Source organism: Pithys albifrons, chromosome Z (assembly GCF_047495875.1).
Source record: "Pithys albifrons albifrons isolate INPA30051 chromosome Z, PitAlb_v1, whole genome shotgun sequence".
Taxonomy (NCBI): Eukaryota; Metazoa; Chordata; class Aves; order Passeriformes; family Thamnophilidae; genus Pithys; species Pithys albifrons.
The window spans coordinates 69,778,202-69,796,205 of NC_092497.1; the positions used below are offsets into that span (position 1 = coordinate 69,778,202).

Here is an 18,004-nt window from a genome sequence, read left to right on the forward strand (position 1 = left end):
TCGGCCCTCCCTCCCGGGGCGGTGCTCCCCGTCGGTGCTCCCGCTCAGCCCCCCCCTCGGCCCTCCCCTCGGTCCCGGGGCGGTGCTCCCTCTCGGTGCTCCCTCTCGGTGCTCCCTCTCGGTGCTCCCTCTCGGTGCTCCCTCTCGGTGCTCTCTCGGTACTCCCCCTCGGTACTCCCTCTCAGCTCTCCCCCTCGTCCCTCCCCTCGGTCCCGGGGCGGTGCTCCCTCTCAGCCCTCCCCCTCGGCCCTCCCGGCGGCCCCGCCCGCAGCCCGTGACGCGCGGGCGCTCGGCGGCCATGGCGGAGGCGGCGGCGGTGCCCGAGTACGAGTCAGCGGAGCTGTGCTCGCGGGCCTTCCGCGTGGGCGCCGTGGGCCGCGGGTGGCTCCGGCAGCTCGGGCCGCTCGACCTCTCGCTGGCGGAGAAGGAGGAGGAGGCGGAGGCGGACACGGACACGGCCGTGGCGGCGGAGCTGGGCTGCGGGCCGGACACTGCGGCCGAGCTGCGCGCCGTCTGCAGGTGGGAGGGCCCGGCTGTCTGCAGGCCGGGATTTGCGGCTCCGGTCCGAGCGGGTGGGCTGTGGCCTCTCTGGGTGCTGAGGCAGTGGAGGTGGTCCGTGCTGCCCTTGGATGCCCGAATGGTTCCTCAAGGGCACCACTCATGAGCAAACCCTCTTCAGAGCAGCCTTTTCTGGGCCTGTGCCACGTCTTTTTCTGTCAGGTACTTCACAGATCATAGAATGAGCCCTGAAGAGCGTATAGTCCCAACCACTCTGCCATGTGCAGAGACACTTCCCATTAGACCACATTGCTCAGAGGCCCATCCAGCCTGGCTTGAACTCTGCCAGAGTTCCGGCATTCACAGCCTCTCTGGGCAACTGCTTGCAGTGTCTCACCACGCTCACCATAAAGAATTTCTTCCTAATATCATACCTAAATTTTCCCTCTTCAATTTGTACTCGTTATTCTTTGTCCTGTTACTACGGGTCCTGACAAAAGAGGCTCTCACCGATGTTCCTGTAGCCAAATATGCAGTGGAGAAGGAAAACGACTTTTCTGGAGGGTGGTGCTCCACTGGTGGAAATTTTATGTTAGGGCCTTGAATTCACGAACAAACAGTTCTGCACTTAAGTTACATAGATAAACACTTAGCAATATAGTCCTGGTTGGGTAAAACTTAAGGTATGTGAATATCTACATGGTTTTAGGAGACCACAGTTGCAAAATGAAAGAAATACCTTATATGAAGAGATAAGCTAGTTATAGTTCATATTAACATGGAATTGTAAAGTTACAGGATGGCTTGGGTTGGAAAGGACCTTAAAGTTCTCATTCCAACCTCCCTGGCGTGGGCAGGGACACCTTTCACTAGAACAGGTTACTCAGAGCTCCATCCAGCATGGCCTTGAACACTTCCAGGGATGGGGCATCAACAATGTCTCTGAGCAACCTATTCGAGTGCCTGACCACCTTCAAAGCAAAGAACGTCCTCCTAATATCTATTCTAAACCTATTCTTTTAGTTTGAATCTCTTAAAAACATCATTTACATGAGTTGCGTGTTGACTTTCTCTGGGTCCTCAGCTCCCACTGACCTGTTTTATTCAGGTCTGGTGAGAAGTCAGCGCTGCAAGTGCTTTGTGTGGGTTGAAGCCGCAGCATCTAACATGCTATAGCTGGAAGGCTTTCAAGTCACACGGATAGTTAGAATCGTCTCACACTTGCAGAAATGGCTTCATTTCAGGCAGCAGTTCTGTAGAAAGTGTCACACTTAATTTATCTGCAGGTCATCAGTAAGGAAGACATGCTAGGGTTCTGTTCCTGTTTGTACACCTTTGTGCTTCAGCTGTGCTAATTCTGTTGACTAGCATAATTTTTTACCCTTACTAGGCCTAGTAAAAATAGAGTTTGATATTTGTTTTAAAGGAATATATTCTGCTGGAACTTTGAGAATTGTTGTCTAAGCTCTCCACATGTAGATGGGTTGGTCTCTGATTGCTCCTGTGCTGTGGTGTGTTTTCTGCAGCGACTGTGTTGCCTGAGCCTGTCTGTTGCTGTTTTCATTTGAATTCCAAGTGTGTTTTCTGAGCTTTCTCTATTTTCTCTGCATTCATTTTGCTTTTTAATTTTGTTCTGCTTGCTTCAATTTACAACTGCTGCATTTCCCTGCTGTTTGCCCTTGCTGGTGTTACAGAGCAATGCGGTCTGATGCTGAGAGTGAAGAGCGGTCTTATGGGAAAGAGGAAAAGAACTGGCAGTCTAGGAGGGGGAGAGAACTGGCAGCTGTTTGTTGGTTTTTCAAGAGAATGAAGATAAACCTGCACATCTTGGTGTGACCTTTCCCTTGTGCAGGCTTGAAATCCCAATCCCTAATCTTCATGTACTTTTGCTTTTAAATTAAATAGCTGATTCCTCCTGAGTCTCTCCTTAACATTGGCTAACCTCAAATTGCTGCCTCTGATCACCTTCACCCACAGCTATGGGCTATTCATATTCTTTCATGGAGGAGAGATGAGAACACTGGTCTACACCAAGGTCTATTCTGTGGTATTCTGGGATCACATTTATTAGTGGCATAAATATAGCTTTATAGGTGCTGAAATGAACACACGATGGATATAAACACAGATTGTTCTGGCTGCAAATTATTTCTAAGGGAAATTTTGACAAATTAAGGAGGTTTTTTTGGGTAGAAGGGAGAGAGAAAGATGTGGATAGTCCTATATTTTTAAAATTGTGTTAGATTAAGAGACTCTTTCATGGACTCAGAATGAAGATTTTCATTATCCATAGTTAAATCTTTTTTAGAATATAGTGACATAGTGCACGTTTAAGTATTCTTGACAGGTCAGAGTCTTCTGGTGAGGAGAAATGGTATAATATTTGAATGCTATTTAGCTCTTTGAGCATCTCAGTGTTTTGTGGTTGTTGCTGGGGGTGTTTTTTATTTATTTATTTTATTTTTTTCTACTTGCTTCCTGTAAACAGAATGCAGAAAAAAATTTCCTTCTTCAACTCGCATTTGACTCAGTAAAAATGCTTCGCATATTGCTCAAGTTGTGTGCAGATAATTGTTACAGAGATTGGTGTCATTTTCACCAGATTATAAACAGCTGTAAAATGGTGTCCTTAGCTAGGAGATTCCATCAGTAAGTCTCTTAAATAACCAAAGTGTCAGGAGAGTAAGGTTCTAGGTTTTGTTCAAATGCCTCAGCAGTCTGTGAGCAAAGAAGTTTACCTTGATATTCATTATTGGTGTTTGAATGATTGACATCCTTGAATGTTGAGGATGCTCAGTTATGTTACTCAGTTTTGTCTTCTGTGTAATTTCTGGTGTGCATGTATAGGGCAGGCTAAGCCTCACATCAATGAGGATTTTAGGTGAGGTGAGGCTTGCAGGTACCTTATTCCACTACAGCCCTAATTCACCTTCTTCTCTTAATAGAAGGGGTAGTTGTAAATATCTCCAGGGACGTGTTATAAAGCTTCATTAAGCTAGCATTAACCTCTTAACATATTAGTCTTTAGTGTCTTGTGGTATTAGTGCCTCAAAGGTGATGAAAGCACTCCCTTTAAAATATGTGCAATACAAAAAGTAAGATGAACACTCCTTACAAAAATATCAGGCCAAGTACTAAAATATCTTTGAGTTTCTAAAACTAAAAAAACTTATTGTGCTGCTAGAATATTCTGAGAAAACAAAAGTTACAGTGATTAAAGGCTTCACTGGTAGTCTGTTTCTAGGTCCACATTTCCACAGAGTTGCTTTTGGCCTTTTTATTCCTAGCTACCTCAAAGTATCTTGCAAGGAGACATAAATTGACAGCATGCTTTGCATACTTTTTTCAACAGAGAGTTCCAGCTGTTGTTCCTCATTGTTGTACTACACCTTAGTTTCCATTAAACAGTGTGACAAATGTTTTCCCCTCTGTTGTAACTGAGTGCCCTGAGTGTACTTGTCTCTGTGGGGACACTGTAATATGCCGTGTGTGTGGCAGTCAGGAGTGATGTGTGCCCAGTGCAAACTTCGTATTGCCTGCACTTTCAACTCTGAGTGATATTACATTGATTACTTAGCCTCAAGGAGGGATCAGCATATACTCTCTGTTTTTAAAGCCTGGTTTTCTAAGGACCGTGGACCAAATATTGCTTACGTGATTCCACTGGCAGCAGTGGAGTTACCCAGGAGGAGCTCCAGCGTGACCTGTGTGTAAGGTCATAATGGAACATAGCCTTTGAAGGCGTAGGCACACGTCATTACAATTCATATTAATGAATTATTAGAGTGATCTTTAGTACTGGCTTTTTCTTTAGACGTAAGTTCCCCCACCCAATGCCTTCAAGGTGGTTTTCAGCAGTCCATTACACCTCTCAACTTTCCCGGCAGCTGGTGCACGGTAGGGGATATGATACACCCACTCCATGCTGTGCTTTCTGGCCCAGGTGTCTATGAGGCCATTCTTGAAGTGTGTGCTATTGTCAGACTCAGTTCTCTCTGGGGTGCCGTGTTGCCACAGGACTTGCTTTTCAAGGCCCAGGATGGTATTCCGGGCAGTGGCGTGAGATACGGGGTATGTCTCCAGCCATCCAGTGGTTGCCTCTACCATGGTCAGCACGTAGCGCTTGCCTTGGCGTGTTTGGGGAAGTGTGATGTAGTCAACTTGCCAGGCCTCCCCATACCTGTATTTCAACCACCGTCCGCCATACCACAGAGGCTTCACCTTGGCCTGCTTGATGGCAGCACATGTGTCACAGTCATGGATAGCCTGTGAGACACTGTCCATGGTTAGATCCATCCCTCGGTCACGAGCCCATCTGTATGTCGCATCTCTGCCCTGATGACCAGAGGCATCATGGGCCCATCGAGCTAGAAACAATTCTCCTTTATGCTGCCAATCCAGATCTACCTGAGAGACTTCAATCCTGGCAGCTCGATCCACCTGCTCGTTGTTACGATGCTCCTCATTAGCCCGGCTCTTGGGTACATGAGCATCTACATGACGGACCTTCACACTCAGCTTCTCTACCCGGGCAGCGATGTCCTGCCACATCTCAGCCGCCCCGATGGGTTTCCCTTTGCACTGCCAGCCGGCCTTTCTCCAACGCTCCAGCCATCCCCACAGAACTTTGGCCACCATCCATGAGTCAGTGTAAAGGTAGAGTCTTGGCCACTTCTCTCGTTCAGCAATATCCAAAGCCAGCTGAACAGCTTTCAGCTCTGCAACCTGACTTGATCCACCTTGTTCTTGGGTCGCTTCTGCAACTCAACATATGGGACTCCATACAGCTGCTTTCCATTCCTGGCTTGTCCCTACAATGCAACAGGAACCATCCGTGAAGAGAGCATATCGCTTTTCATCTTCTGCTACCTGGTTATATGGTGGGGCCTCCTCAGCTCATGTCACCTGCTCCTCTTCTTCAGAGGACAATCTGAAACTCTCACCTTCTGGCCAGTTGGTGATGGTTTCCAAAATCCCAGGGTGATTAGGATTCCCTATCCGGCTTCACTGCGTGATCAGAGCGATCCACTTACTCCATGTGGCATCAGTGGCATGATGGGTAGAAGGAGCTTTTCCTTTGAACATCCATCCCAACACTGGTAGTCGGGGTGCCAGGATGAGCTGTGCCTCAGTGCCAATCACTTCTGAGGCAGCTCAAACTCCTTCATAAGCTGCCAGGATCTCTTTCTCAGTTGGGGTATAGGTGGCTTCAGATCCTTTGTATCCCCAGCTCCAGAATCCCAGCAGTCATCCTTGGGTCTCCCCAGGTACTTTCTGCCAGAGGCTCCAGGAAGGGCCATTCTCCCCAGCTGCAGTGTAGAGCATGCTCTTCACATCCTGTCCTGTCCTGACTGGACCCAGGGCTACTGCATGGGCAATCTCCTGTTTAATCTGCTCAAAGGCTTGTTGTTGTTCAGGGCCGCACTGGAAATAATTTTTCTTCTGTGTCACAAGGTAGAGAGGATTAGTCTGACTGTACTCAGGGATATGCATTCTCCAAAAGCCCACAGCCCTAGGAAAGCCTGAGTTTCCTTCTTGCTGGTCGGTGAGGACATAACTCCTATTTTGTTAATCACTTCTCTTGGAATCTGGGAACATCCGTCTTGCCACTTCACTCCATGCTCAGGTTCAGGTTGGGAGCACCCAGTACCTCCCCCAGGGCGGGGAGTTCCACACTGGGTGATCTGACTCTGTGAGTCAGGGGGTATTTTTGGACTCGTTGATGGCCCATTAGTAGACATGACCCCTCAGACTGGGTGCGAAGGTGCTAACCACTCCGTGGAGGGGGGTTATCACAGCTCCTGTCTCACAGGGGTTTTTAACACTCATCTTAGCTCCTGTAGGGGTTAGGTGTGCTCTGGGCAGTTGCTGCAAATGGTCCATTGTTAACAGTTCATGAGAAATGTGCTAGAAGGTGAAGAATACACAGCTTTGGTCACACCCACACAGTGGTCTGGGTTGCTGAACTAGGACCCCTTGTTTTAGGCTTTACAAGCTATATCTTGTTTATTCACATTTTGCTGTCTTTTTTTCCTTTTTAAAAGAGAATAACTGATTTTTGTCATAAGTATGAAAAAATGAGTAATAGTTATTTTCTTTTTTTGTTCTAGCATTGATATGTTAATGTCTTCTGATACAGAGAAGGACCCAGATGTTATTTCTGAAGACAGCAGTCTGCTAACTCTTCGGTATGTTGTTATGGTACACTCACACAACTCTTATTTGGGGTGAGGTGGAAAACAAGGACAAAAGTATGGCTGGCTGCTTGTTCTCTTTCCATGCAATGGTGTATTTTCTGAAGTGGGTGTACAGAAACACTAGAAGGGCAGAAGCATCAGATTACGATAGGATAATTGGTATGAGCCTTCTGCTTGAATGTTGCCTAAGAATTTTTTACGAAGATATACAGAATGTTCCATATTTCTTGCTGGAAAAGCTTAGGATTCCTGGACCTAAATAATTCTGAACTAACACCTGAGTTTGGAGTGTGCAGGGGACTTCTCATAATCATGTGTTTGACGTTCCTCCAAAACTTTGTTAAAGAATTCTGTAGGTTTTACTGCTGGTAACCCAAAGTCACATTGTAACAGCCAGAGTGTTAAGTACTAATGCTGTGGCCAGATAACCTTTTTATCTTAACCCGTTCCGTATAGAATTCATTGATACTATCAGTGCGTTTCAGAGATTGAGCAATATATGTTAAGTTTCTATCAGTCAGAGAACTTTGTGCTCACACGTGGCCACTTTAGGCCTTTGCTGTACTTTACGTAGTCCTATTAAGATTTTGGTAAGATTGTGATCAGTGTTAAGTCTGATTGTTACTGAAAACCTTTAGGAAGATCTGGAGGGTGAGTAGACTTGTTCTGGGAGTTAAGAGTTTGATGTTCATGCAGTGGCTAAAAAGTATTCTACGTATGATACTCTTTCTTCTATAAATGGTACTTAAGGTTGTTGTTTTGGGTTTTTGTTAAATATATGAGGGCTGAGAACATTTGTGCATTGTTGTTCTTCTTGTGTTTTGCTTGAGTATGAATCCATTTCTTTTTTTAAGTGGAAGGGATTGCAGAAACAGCTTCCTCAAAGGTAGCAAAGTGTTCTTTTCTAGGGCAGCCTCTTTAAACAACATTTTGCTGTTTTTTCTTGTAAATGTAAAACTGCCCACAAACAAGCTATAACTTGCCCCTAAGGGGAAAGGAAAACGAAAGCTGAAATCTGCAAGCTGGACTATGCACTGTCAGGTTTTATGACAGTCAAGAGATGAATATTTGAAGTTAGTCTGTCATACTAAGACAGACAGGAATCCTGCTCTTTGAAAGCTGTTCTGTAGTAAATTGCATCATTTAAAAATATACATAGAGATTCTGCATGAGAGTTGTTGAATGAAATTTTGTCTTGTGTTTCTGCCCCTCAGGATTAGAAAGAAGGCCTTAGAGAGGAGAGAAGAAACAATTATTGTGGATCGAGCTTGCAGACAAGAAACTCTTGCCTATGAGATGGTAAGTTTCCTGTCATCTCATAAGCTCTCAAGAGAGCCAAAATTCAATTTCTGGTTGCTTTTTTCATCGCTATGAGTTGTGAATTGTACACTGAAAGTGTTTGCAGATACAAGTTTGCAGGTAATGATTAAGGTTAAAGACATTTTATAGAAAGATAGGAAGTCGGCTCTTAGAGTCAATTAGTACTGAATGTAGTTAAGAAGGAACTCCGTTATCACTGTATGACTTCTTTTATTTGATTGAGAAAGCCTCTTGTAGGGCATCAAGTGTACTGAGTATCGTGTGAACTTGCCATAATGCTAGGTAAGATGTGTAATGTTTTTGCTTTGGAGTCCTGTGTTGGAATCAGAGCTTTATGTGTATGTGAGATAGGTTCTTTTGGGTTGAAAGAGAAAGACAGTGACAGCATGCTGGCATTAATTTCCAAATTCTGAGCTTTGTAACCCAAATTTTTCAGCCTTTCAGAACTGTCAGGAAGCAGGAGTGTAGTAATCAACCCCTCAAAAGCCATGCTGGAATTCCTCTAATTATGCTTAGTACCTTTTTTTATGATTTCTCCACAACCATTGAAATCATAAACAAGAAAACTTAATTTCATAAATTTTCATAGAGTCACTAAGTTTGGAAAAGACCTCTAATATCGTCGAGCCTAACCATCATCTTAACACTGCCAGGTCCACCACTAAACCATATCCCTCAGCACTACATTATGTAAACAGCATGATGCAACAGCTGTGCTGTTCTCTTAGCCTGGGGAATATGTAGAAAATATTTGCAACAGAAACCTTCATAAAGGCTTTCAATGAGTGGTGTCTTACTACTATTTCTGAAGAATGAGCACACAGTCAGTTATTGCATCCTTTAAGCAAGCTGTGGTAACTGTTTTGTTACCTGCTTTGGGACTGCAGTGTCTTCGTACAGGATGAGAGCAGAAACATGAGTTTGGAATGTGTCACATGAAGAAGGGAGATGCAAGCAATAGAGCCCAAGTATCCCTGAACTGAAGTGTTACAGGAGTATTGTGCTGGTTTAAAGGTGAACCAGCAGGGGAAATGAACTCACCACGAGAGAGTAAGTCAGACCTAAAATTTAATAATAATATTACAATAACAACACTGACACACAAGGGAAATTGCTTTTAACTCACAAAACCCCAGCAGTATAACCCAGTGTCCTGGGGCACAAACCCAAGGGGGTTTCTTTGCCCTTGTGCTGAGACCCCTGTGCTTCCCCCAAGTCCAGAGCAAAAGGAAAAGAAAAACCTGTTGGTGCAGGCGAGGGCTGTGGTCTGGGTGAGAGCGGTGATCTCCTCCTATCAAGGTCCTGCTGCTGCTCTGGATCCGACGAGAGGTTCCCGAGGTCTTCTTACCCAGCACTTATGTACCCTCAGGGAGCACTCAGTCCCTCCCCCTGGGCGGGGACTCACACAATGGGTGATTAACTCTGGGAGCCAGGGGGTGTTGAGCTGTTGATGGCCCATTAGCAGCTCCGCCCCCCTCAGGCTGGGTGTGAAGGTGCTAATTGCTCCCTGGGCAGCTGCTGCTAATGGCCCATTGTCCTTGGGGAATGAATAGAGGGGGTGGAATACACAGGTTTGATCACCACCACACAGGGTTAGCTGGTCCCTCCAGCTGAACTAGGACAAGTATATTTTCCTCTTAGGAAATCTGAGCAACACTCCATGCTAGTAGGAAGTGCTTGTGCAGTCAATAGTCTCTTGAATTGTTGGAGAAGAAGGAAACTGTCACATAAAAGTGCCCACTCTCATTCTTACAGCTGGGCTGTGTCTTAAAGAGGGATGGAAACACAGAGATAATTTTACTTCTGTCTAAAATGTAGAAAAGGGCAGTGCCAGGTCTGGGGGTTGGATTTTGAACAAATTTTGACATCCAGCTATGTCTAGCTTCCCCAATAAGAGGAAGTGTTGTACTAACTTTAATACACTTCATCCTATGGCTAGTTTCTAGTCAGTACTTCTCATGTTGAGGGTTACAATTCCCCTTGGCATATGAAAGTATTCAAAGAGCACTTCAAAGCATTGCGTGGTAGAAGTTGCTAGCAGCTGGGTTCCATGAGGGGAGAATGACAGCAGGCTCTAATTAATTTTCGTAGGATCTTTCAATAGCCAAGGAGTACCTTATAGCAAAGCTGAGAAATGAAAGATGCTTGAAAGTGGTTAAGAGCAGTTTCTCACTTTTCCATCTTGGAGGAAGTAGGCTGTTTTCAATTGAAAGAGCTACATAGTCGAAAATGAGTTAGTTAGAAAAGCATTTCTCAGACTTTTATCCAGGAGCTATGATATATATAGTATATATGTATATACAGGCGTGTGTACATTTTTCCAGGAGTCACATGCGATTGGAAAGAGGCCAGACAATCCAACGGATCTAGTTGAGGATGGAGAACTGCTTTTAACTCTGAACATCTTCTATCCTGTTATATTTCAGAAGGTTAGTACTAAAATCTCTAGGTTGTATTCTGATGTCCATTCCCTACTCCTGTAGTATCTTGCTATTCTAAGTCTACTGAAAATGTGTGGTAAACGCTTCAACTGTGGTAATTTCTTAAGGCTGTTTCAGAATCTGGCTTTCATTCCGTTAGTGTTTTATGCAATAAAACTTTTACAATAATTAGTAGTTAATTTATTTCACAGAAAGCTGAAAATCCGAAACTAGATACATGAAAACTAAAATACTCTTTCTGGAGTTGGTGTAAGTAGCTCAGACTTTCCATCTTTCCTGCACTTTCTAGTGGCGCATGTGACTTTAGAGTTTCTGAATAAGAGTAATAAATGTCAGTCTTAGGAGAAGCTGAGTCTGGGTGCTGTTTAAAATCTCATACAGAGAAGTGATGTGCTATATGCTGCCAGTAATGACCCTAAGTTGTCAGCCGAAGAGCACTGCTGATGCTGACAAGTGATAATTTATCTGAAGGTTGTATGCTGTTTTCTTCATAGCATAAAGATCACAAACCCTACCAAACAGTCCTTGTACTGGGCAGCCAGAAGCTTACTGAGCTGAGAGACTCAATTTCCTGCATTAGTGACCTCCAGATAGTTGGTGAGTTCAGCAGTCAGCCAGATCAAGCACCAGAGCACATCAGCAAGGTAAAACTTCCTATGTCGAAACCTCTACATGTAAAGGAGTTTTGAAAACATACAAAGAGAGACGGTCTTGTTGGTTTTTATTCAGCACTAATTCAGCTGCATGGATTCTGCCTGTTGGATGCACTGCAAGTAAATAGTTCCTGGTCACATTACCAAGGTGATCTATTTTGTGCAATGTCAAGAAAAGTATAATTATTTTATGTGTTTTCACCTGACCAATCTTACATTTTCAGCCCTTCTTCCCCACAGTCAGATGTGGCACCTGGGGACATAGTTCAGTATTGAACATGGCCGTGCTGGATTAATCGTTGAACTTGATAATCTTAAAGGTCTTTTACAAGCTTTATGATTCTATGTCCAAACACTTTCTAGGATGCAGCGCCTCACCATGCATGCTTTGGAAAACAAATGCTTTTACCAAGAACGGCTCCTTTGTCATTTCCTCCAGCTCTTTGCTGAGCATGCCATCCTGTAACATGGGATGTCTGTTTGGTTAGTTTAGGTCTCAGCTGCATTCCCTCTCAGCCTCTTGCCCAGCCCCAGCCCACTGTCCTCAGGGAGACCTGGAGAGACAGCCGTGAGGTTGTGCAAGCACTGCTCAGCAGTAGCCAAAACACTGGTGTCTTATTAACTCCACCTACCCAAAAATGCAGAGCATGCATTACATGGACTGCTGTGAGGAGAGTTAATTCCATCCCAGCCAGACTCAGTGCACCTGATCAGGACACCACCCAAAAATGCAGAGCATGCATTACATGGACTGCTGTGAGGAGAGCTGATTCCATCCCAGCCAGACTCAGTGCACCTGATCAGGACACCAAGTACGTTTTGCTGAAATGACAGAGAATGGGAAAAAGAGAATAAAATCTCCTTTTTTTGCTTTTTTTCTGCATGCAGTCTTTGCTTTTTCTCATTAAACGGCCTTCATCTCAACCCACAAGCTTGCCTGTTTTGTTTTCTTTCCCTAATCCTGTTGGGGAAGAGGAGCAAGTGAGCTACTGGTTAGGTATCTGGGAGCCAGCCAAGGTCAACCCAGTACATGTTGCTAATTATTTTAGATATTTTCAGTCCTTTTTTAAAGTCAGTGCCAATTTGTCCAGTGATGCTTATATTCTTGTTCTATGTTTTTGTCGAAATCCATAACTGCTATGACAGGGAGAGAAATAAGAGAAGAGCACTAAAATAACCTGTAATGGATTGAGAGCAATATCAGCAGACTAGCTGGCAATCATATGAGGCTAGTAGTCACACCTGCATCAAAAATCAGTGCAGAAGTTTTCTTAGAAACCTGTAGGATGAGGTTTCTTACTAATTTAGATACCTAAAATGCTTAGATTTTTGACCTGTTCTTGTTTAAGGTGTTTAATCTCTTGTAACACTAATGAAAACTTCTCTCTGTCTCTCAGGATCTCTACAAATCTGCTTTCTTCTATTTTGAAGGCATCTTCTATAATGATAAAAGATACCCAGAGTGCAGAGATCTAAGCAGGTACAGTCTTTGTAGATGTTGACTAAGGAAGGCCTTAAGGGACAGAAAATTTATTTTCTTGTGATTATGACTTGTAGTATTTTAAATACTGGAATATCTAGAGAATAGAGTGGAAATGGAGTTTTCATAATGTTTTTCCATGTTGAATTGATTTTTACATGGAGGTTTAACTTTGCTTCCTCTACTTATTCCTTCAATTCACTTCCTTTCTGAAAAGATTAGGAATCCATTTTTTCCGCCTGTAAATCCTGTTTTGCTGTGTTTGGATGGGATTGCTGTGAAAGGTGACAGATGCCAGTTTGTACTGGATTTTTAAGTGCCCACCCTAGTTGAGACGACCATCGAAAGACTGTGAGGTTGAAGATGGGTCAGAAAGACAGCAAGGTCAACTGTGTGGGAGTTGGTTGTTCTGCTCAGTCTTGAAAATACGCTGAATGCCTTCATGGTAAAGTCAACACTGTGACTGTGTGACTGTTCAGAAAAGAAATCTGAGATTTTAAGGAAATACTGGCTTGCTGATACACTTGTGAGATTTAGGAGATCAACATGTTTAAAATGACTGGTGTATGGAAGAGCTGTTGACCTTGAACACTTGATCTGCTGGACTTGGGTGACTTCAAGGAAATTAACTATTTTACTGCTTCTCTTCCTGTCTGTGAGCAGCAATGATCTTCACAGAAGGGCTTGTGATAACAAACACAGCTTGTAGAATTGAAGCGCCTTGTATGTAGGAGTATGCTGAAAAGCCAAAAAATAATTAAGAGTAGCCAGTGCCCTTCCAATGCTAAATTTTGGAAATGTACCTGTGCAGTTGTCAGCTTTGTGTTTCTCCATGACAAAACCAAAAAAAATGCTTTTTAATAGTTTAAAACAAAGTTATTAAGCAAGGGAGCAAAATGACCTGCAGGTAACTGGAATTATTGGACTTCTTGAGAAGTGTTGTGCTGCAAACAGTCTGACCCGTATGGGTGCCATCAGGAGCATACATTGACTAGAACTCCTCCAGAAACTGCCTGGTGGGGGTTTAAAGGCAGTTCCAGAAAAGCAGTGCACAGTTCTGTGGGATTGTGGTATTGTGTGAAATGACTTTCACTTACTACAAAATGTTACGAACTGTTGTATTTTCATCATTTAACTGTGTCTCAGTGACTTGCATGTCCCCAAGGCAACTTTTTTCTGTGCATTTACAGTTCATAGCAGTGCTATGCTAATGGCTTTTCTGTTTTCAGAACAATTATAGAGTGGTCAGAATCTCATGACAGAGGCTATGGAAATCTTCAGTCTGTTAAAATGGAGGACTATGTATTTAATGATTTGTTGCTCAAAATTGGCTTTCCATACCTTTTCTGCCACCAAGGGAACTGTGAGCACATCATTATAGTCACAGATATAAGGTAAGTTAACTGTTCTTTGGGAGTCCATAGGCAAATGAAAGCAAGCCTTCTGTGGACAAGCCTCAGACATTAAATGCCAAATATTTGTTACACTAACTTAATACTTTAGGATTATTCTGCTGCCTTATGCAGGGTTTATTTAAATTTTTATTCCACATACATGAGTATCTCTGAAAGACAGTAATTTTTTTTTCTTTTAATTTGCATAAAAATAATGCTTTCTAGCTAGCATGTTATGACTGCTATATGACAGGAATGTCACCCACAGTGAAGAGTGCTCTCTGGATGTAGCCAATGTGTGGCAGATCTGCATACTGCTTCTGGAATTCCAGAGAGCGGAGGTTGGTGTAGGCTCTGGCTGGACTCAGCTGGACTAGTTAGTTTGAACTTGAAGCTAAGGGGCAGGAACTAAAAAGGGAACAGAGGAGTGGAAATTTTGGCTGAAGTGGGTAGGCTAAGAAGAGAAGGAGGGGTGATAGTGACTGTGAGGTGGCAACGACATCAACAGTAGAACAATTGTGTATGCTGTCCTCAGTGCACAGCAGGCAGAGCAAGAACTCTCATTGTCTGTAGTGGGTGAGACAGGTCATTTTAAGTTCCCAGGAGCCTGATGCACCAAAGCATTGATAATATATAGTTCCTCTTAAGAAGAATACAACCCAAAGAAGAGCACAGATGTTGCAAGTAGGTGATTTCAGGATTATGAACTTCTAGAGATTCATTTGGTAATAGCCTGTTGACCTGTGTGAGAGATACAAGCTTTGAAAAGATCATAGCAAGGAGGTGGTCAGAAGACTGTGCAAACTGAATTTACTTGTGACCATAAAAACTACAGATAGTACAACTAGCAGTTTATCTCCAGATCTTCATCTGTGTTAAGAAATGTTAAGCAGAAGTCTAGTCAGAGTTTACACAGAAATTTAAATCATACCATCTTAAACGTCTATTCTTATGATCAGATAAATTCCAGCATGGCAGAGTCTTTATTGTTTGTTGTGTATTTCTCTCAAGGCTCATTCATCACGATGACTGTCTGGACAGGAACCTATATCCCTTGCTAATCAAGAAACATTGGTTATGTACCAGAAAATGCTTTGTGTGCAAAATGTATACAGCAAGGTATGCTACATTCTTCATCCTATTGTCTTCTTAAATAAGTCTTTTGAGGTGCAGCTAAGGTAAAAATCAAAGCTCTGTATGTATTTCATAATAATAATCATCATCATAATCACTCTTTGAGTAGTCAGTCTCTCTCTGACCAGGAAAAGGCCTCCTACATGTATCATTCATTTAGGGGTGATGATTCAGGATGTTCAAAAAAACTAAAATGATGAAGAGGTTAATTATTTGGTGCACATTTTTTTTGCATACGTAGAGCTTGTCTCTCTATCAATTACTTTTGAAAATCTTACTTTTGAGGGACAATTCTGCATTTTCCCCCTTTACATGACATATGTTGCAAATTCATTTACCAGAAGTCACACAGACCTTTTGTTTAGTCTAAGCAAGAATGAATCTGTCCAACTTTAATACAGTAAAATCTAGAGATTTTTAAAAGGCATGTAACTTTTTCCACAGGAAACTCCTTATCTCTACCTGAAAACTGTGTGCCGTTCAGCTATATTTGAAGGAATGTTTTGTGATGCACAGGTTTTCTGCTGTTATGAGAGTAGAATGTGAATTTGTTTAACTTGGATATGGGAAAGACTTTCAATAGGCAGTAGAAATTTCTCTAAACTAGGCTAGGCTCCCTGATCTTATAGGTCTGAATGATTTATGAACAAAACCACCTTTTTTGCCCTTTTTTTTACCCAGGGCAGCTCACACTCGCAACCTCAGTTTGACTGTGTCTTTGTTATCTTGCTTATTTGGCCTTAGACTTCCCTGGAATCAGGCAAAGAGCCACTTCCCCTTGTGATGGGAGCCCATCCTAGTGTTCCTAGCAGACGCCCTAGGATGCCTTCAGAAGTGCTTGTAATCCATGAGGCATTTGGCCGTAAGGGAAGGTGGAGCCCAAGGGTCAATATGGGGGAAAGATGGGATGGGGAGGGCATTACCAGAGGTGATGTAAATGCATTAAATTAAAACTAGGATTAAGCACTAAGCTTAAGTGGGGACATGGTAAACCACAGACAGCAGAGCTGCTTTGTCTGTCCTGTGTGTTCTAATCTGTGCAGATAGCATCTGTAATCAGCTGTCATGGCTTCTTGAGTGCTAGCATAAATTAACTGCTCAGTGACATGTTGTACATGTTAACTTGTATTCATCTTAACTTCTGAGGCACTGTATCAGCTAGACAGGTTTGAGGAGTTCCTCAGGAATTGCTGCTGTAGTTGGGATTGACACTGAATGGGTGTGGAGTTTGAAAATGAGCTGTATATCTGGGGTGGCAGATATGCAATATAGGTAATACCTGGTCTTTATGGTATTACTGATGCTTGTTGCTGCTGAGTAAAATGTTGAGATACGTGTCACAAATGTGTTGGACTCGTGAAAAACACTTGTGTTTTGTAACCTGCAGGTGGGTGACCAACAGAGACAGTCTGGCTCCAGAGGATCCTTGTTTCTTCTGTGATGTTTGTTTTCGGATGCTCCATTACAATGCAGAAGGCAATAAAGTGGGGGAGTTTCTTGCATATCCTTATGTTGATCCTGGGATTTTCAACTGAAACTGACATGAGCTGGGATGAATTCAGGGAAACTACGTAGTTGAATCTGTTGCTGTGGCTGGTAAAACCACTGGACAGCTTGAGTTTCAAGCATACTGCTGGGTTTTGGATTAGGTTTGTAATCCTCTCCCCTATGGTGGAAGGAGGCCTTTTGCACTTGAAGACCTTCTGGTATGCTTTTCTGAGTAAACATGATTTTAAAAGTTAGGTTAGCATGGAAAACTATGATACACTTTTGCAACATTGTAGTAGTTTGGAGACTATGGACTGTAAAAATACAGATGTGTAAGAAGAGAATACCTTGCAAAAGGATTTTGAGAAGTTCTGTTTATCCAAGGCTCTGGAAACCTCCCAGGACGAGAATATGGTCTGTGGATATCTTGCCTTGAAAACTTTGACAGCTGTTCTCTCTGAACGAGGGTGAATGGCACTGAATTTGTAAGAAGGATAATGGTTTCTGAGAGAGGAGCTCAGAATGCTGCTTAAAGTCTCGGTTCTTCCCTGCAAAAGGGGATGCTTGAAATCTGTAAGCTACCGCTGTCCGTGGTTTCTGACTCTGAGAACTCATTCTGTGGAGAGGAAACTACATTTCTCTGATTAATTAATTGTAGCCTGCCTTTCAAATAACTTTGTTTACAGTGCACACAGTGTTCATTGTGTACTTTTTTTTCAGTATCATTCTGTAAATAATGATTTTTTTTATTAAAATGTGACCAATTTTTACTTCCTAGTCTGATGTTAAGTTGAAACTTGACCAAGAAAGAATATATATATTTTTTTTAAAGTCTCATGGAATTAAAATTATTTTAGGGGAGGTCTTTGCTGTTTAGGTAACCGAGTAGTGCTAACTGCTTTTCTTTTAAAAATATGAGCCAAATGTGGCTGACATAAAGACAACCCACTCTGAAAATCTGCATATAGAAAAGTAGCAAATTGAATTCTATTCAGGTCCTGTAGTTGTACATTCTGCCAGTGTTTACTTGACTATTTTAGCTTTTGTGGTGGTTTCACCTTGGTTGAATGCCAAGTGTACACTCAGTTGATGCAGCTCCCACCTGCCCCCTTCCCAGAGGAAAGAGGGAAGGAGAAAAACTGCAGGCTGCAATTTACAGCCAAGCAGGTTGTATTTACACAGAAAAGGGAAAAAAGGGGAAAAAAAGCCTGAAAAGCAATACACACATGCACAAGATTAAAAGGTAAAAACAAATTTCTCCTTCCCCACAATGCAGCGGTGATGGATCTCTCCCAGTAGCAGCTGTCCAAGGGCAACCACTACAAGAGAGAGAGCGAGAGCACCTCCCTCTCTCCTTCTCTTTATATTTGAGCTGACATCATATGGTATGAAATATTTC

At 43.0% G+C, this 18,004-nt stretch overlaps 1 protein-coding gene across 1 annotated transcript; it reads left to right on the top strand.

Moving 5' to 3' along the window:
• Positions 1 to 278: 278 nt before the first annotated feature.
• SNAPC3 (small nuclear RNA activating complex polypeptide 3) lies at positions 279 to 17,382 on the top strand. The gene is made up of 9 exons (XM_071581106.1): positions 279 to 519; positions 6,609 to 6,686; positions 7,910 to 7,994; positions 10,340 to 10,444; positions 10,951 to 11,100; positions 12,507 to 12,589; positions 13,819 to 13,983; positions 14,995 to 15,102; positions 16,505 to 17,382. Exons 1-9 carry the CDS (start codon positions 299 to 301, stop codon positions 16,650 to 16,652), a joined length of 1,143 nt encoding a protein of 380 aa, XP_071437207.1. The 5' UTR covers positions 279 to 298; the 3' UTR covers positions 16,653 to 17,382.
• Positions 17,383 to 18,004: the final 622 nt, after the last annotated feature.

Coding starts and splice junctions, on each gene's coding strand:
- SNAPC3 (XM_071581106.1), top strand. CDS start 299: ATGGCGGAGGCGGCGGCGGTGCCCGAGTACGAGTCAGCGGAGCTGTGC. Junction 11,101..12,506: donor CACCAGAGCACATCAGCAAG/GTAAAACTTCCT, acceptor TCTGTCTCTCAG/GATCTCTACAAATCTGCTTT. Junction 13,984..14,994: donor ATTATAGTCACAGATATAAG/GTAAGTTAACTG, acceptor ATTTCTCTCAAG/GCTCATTCATCACGATGACT.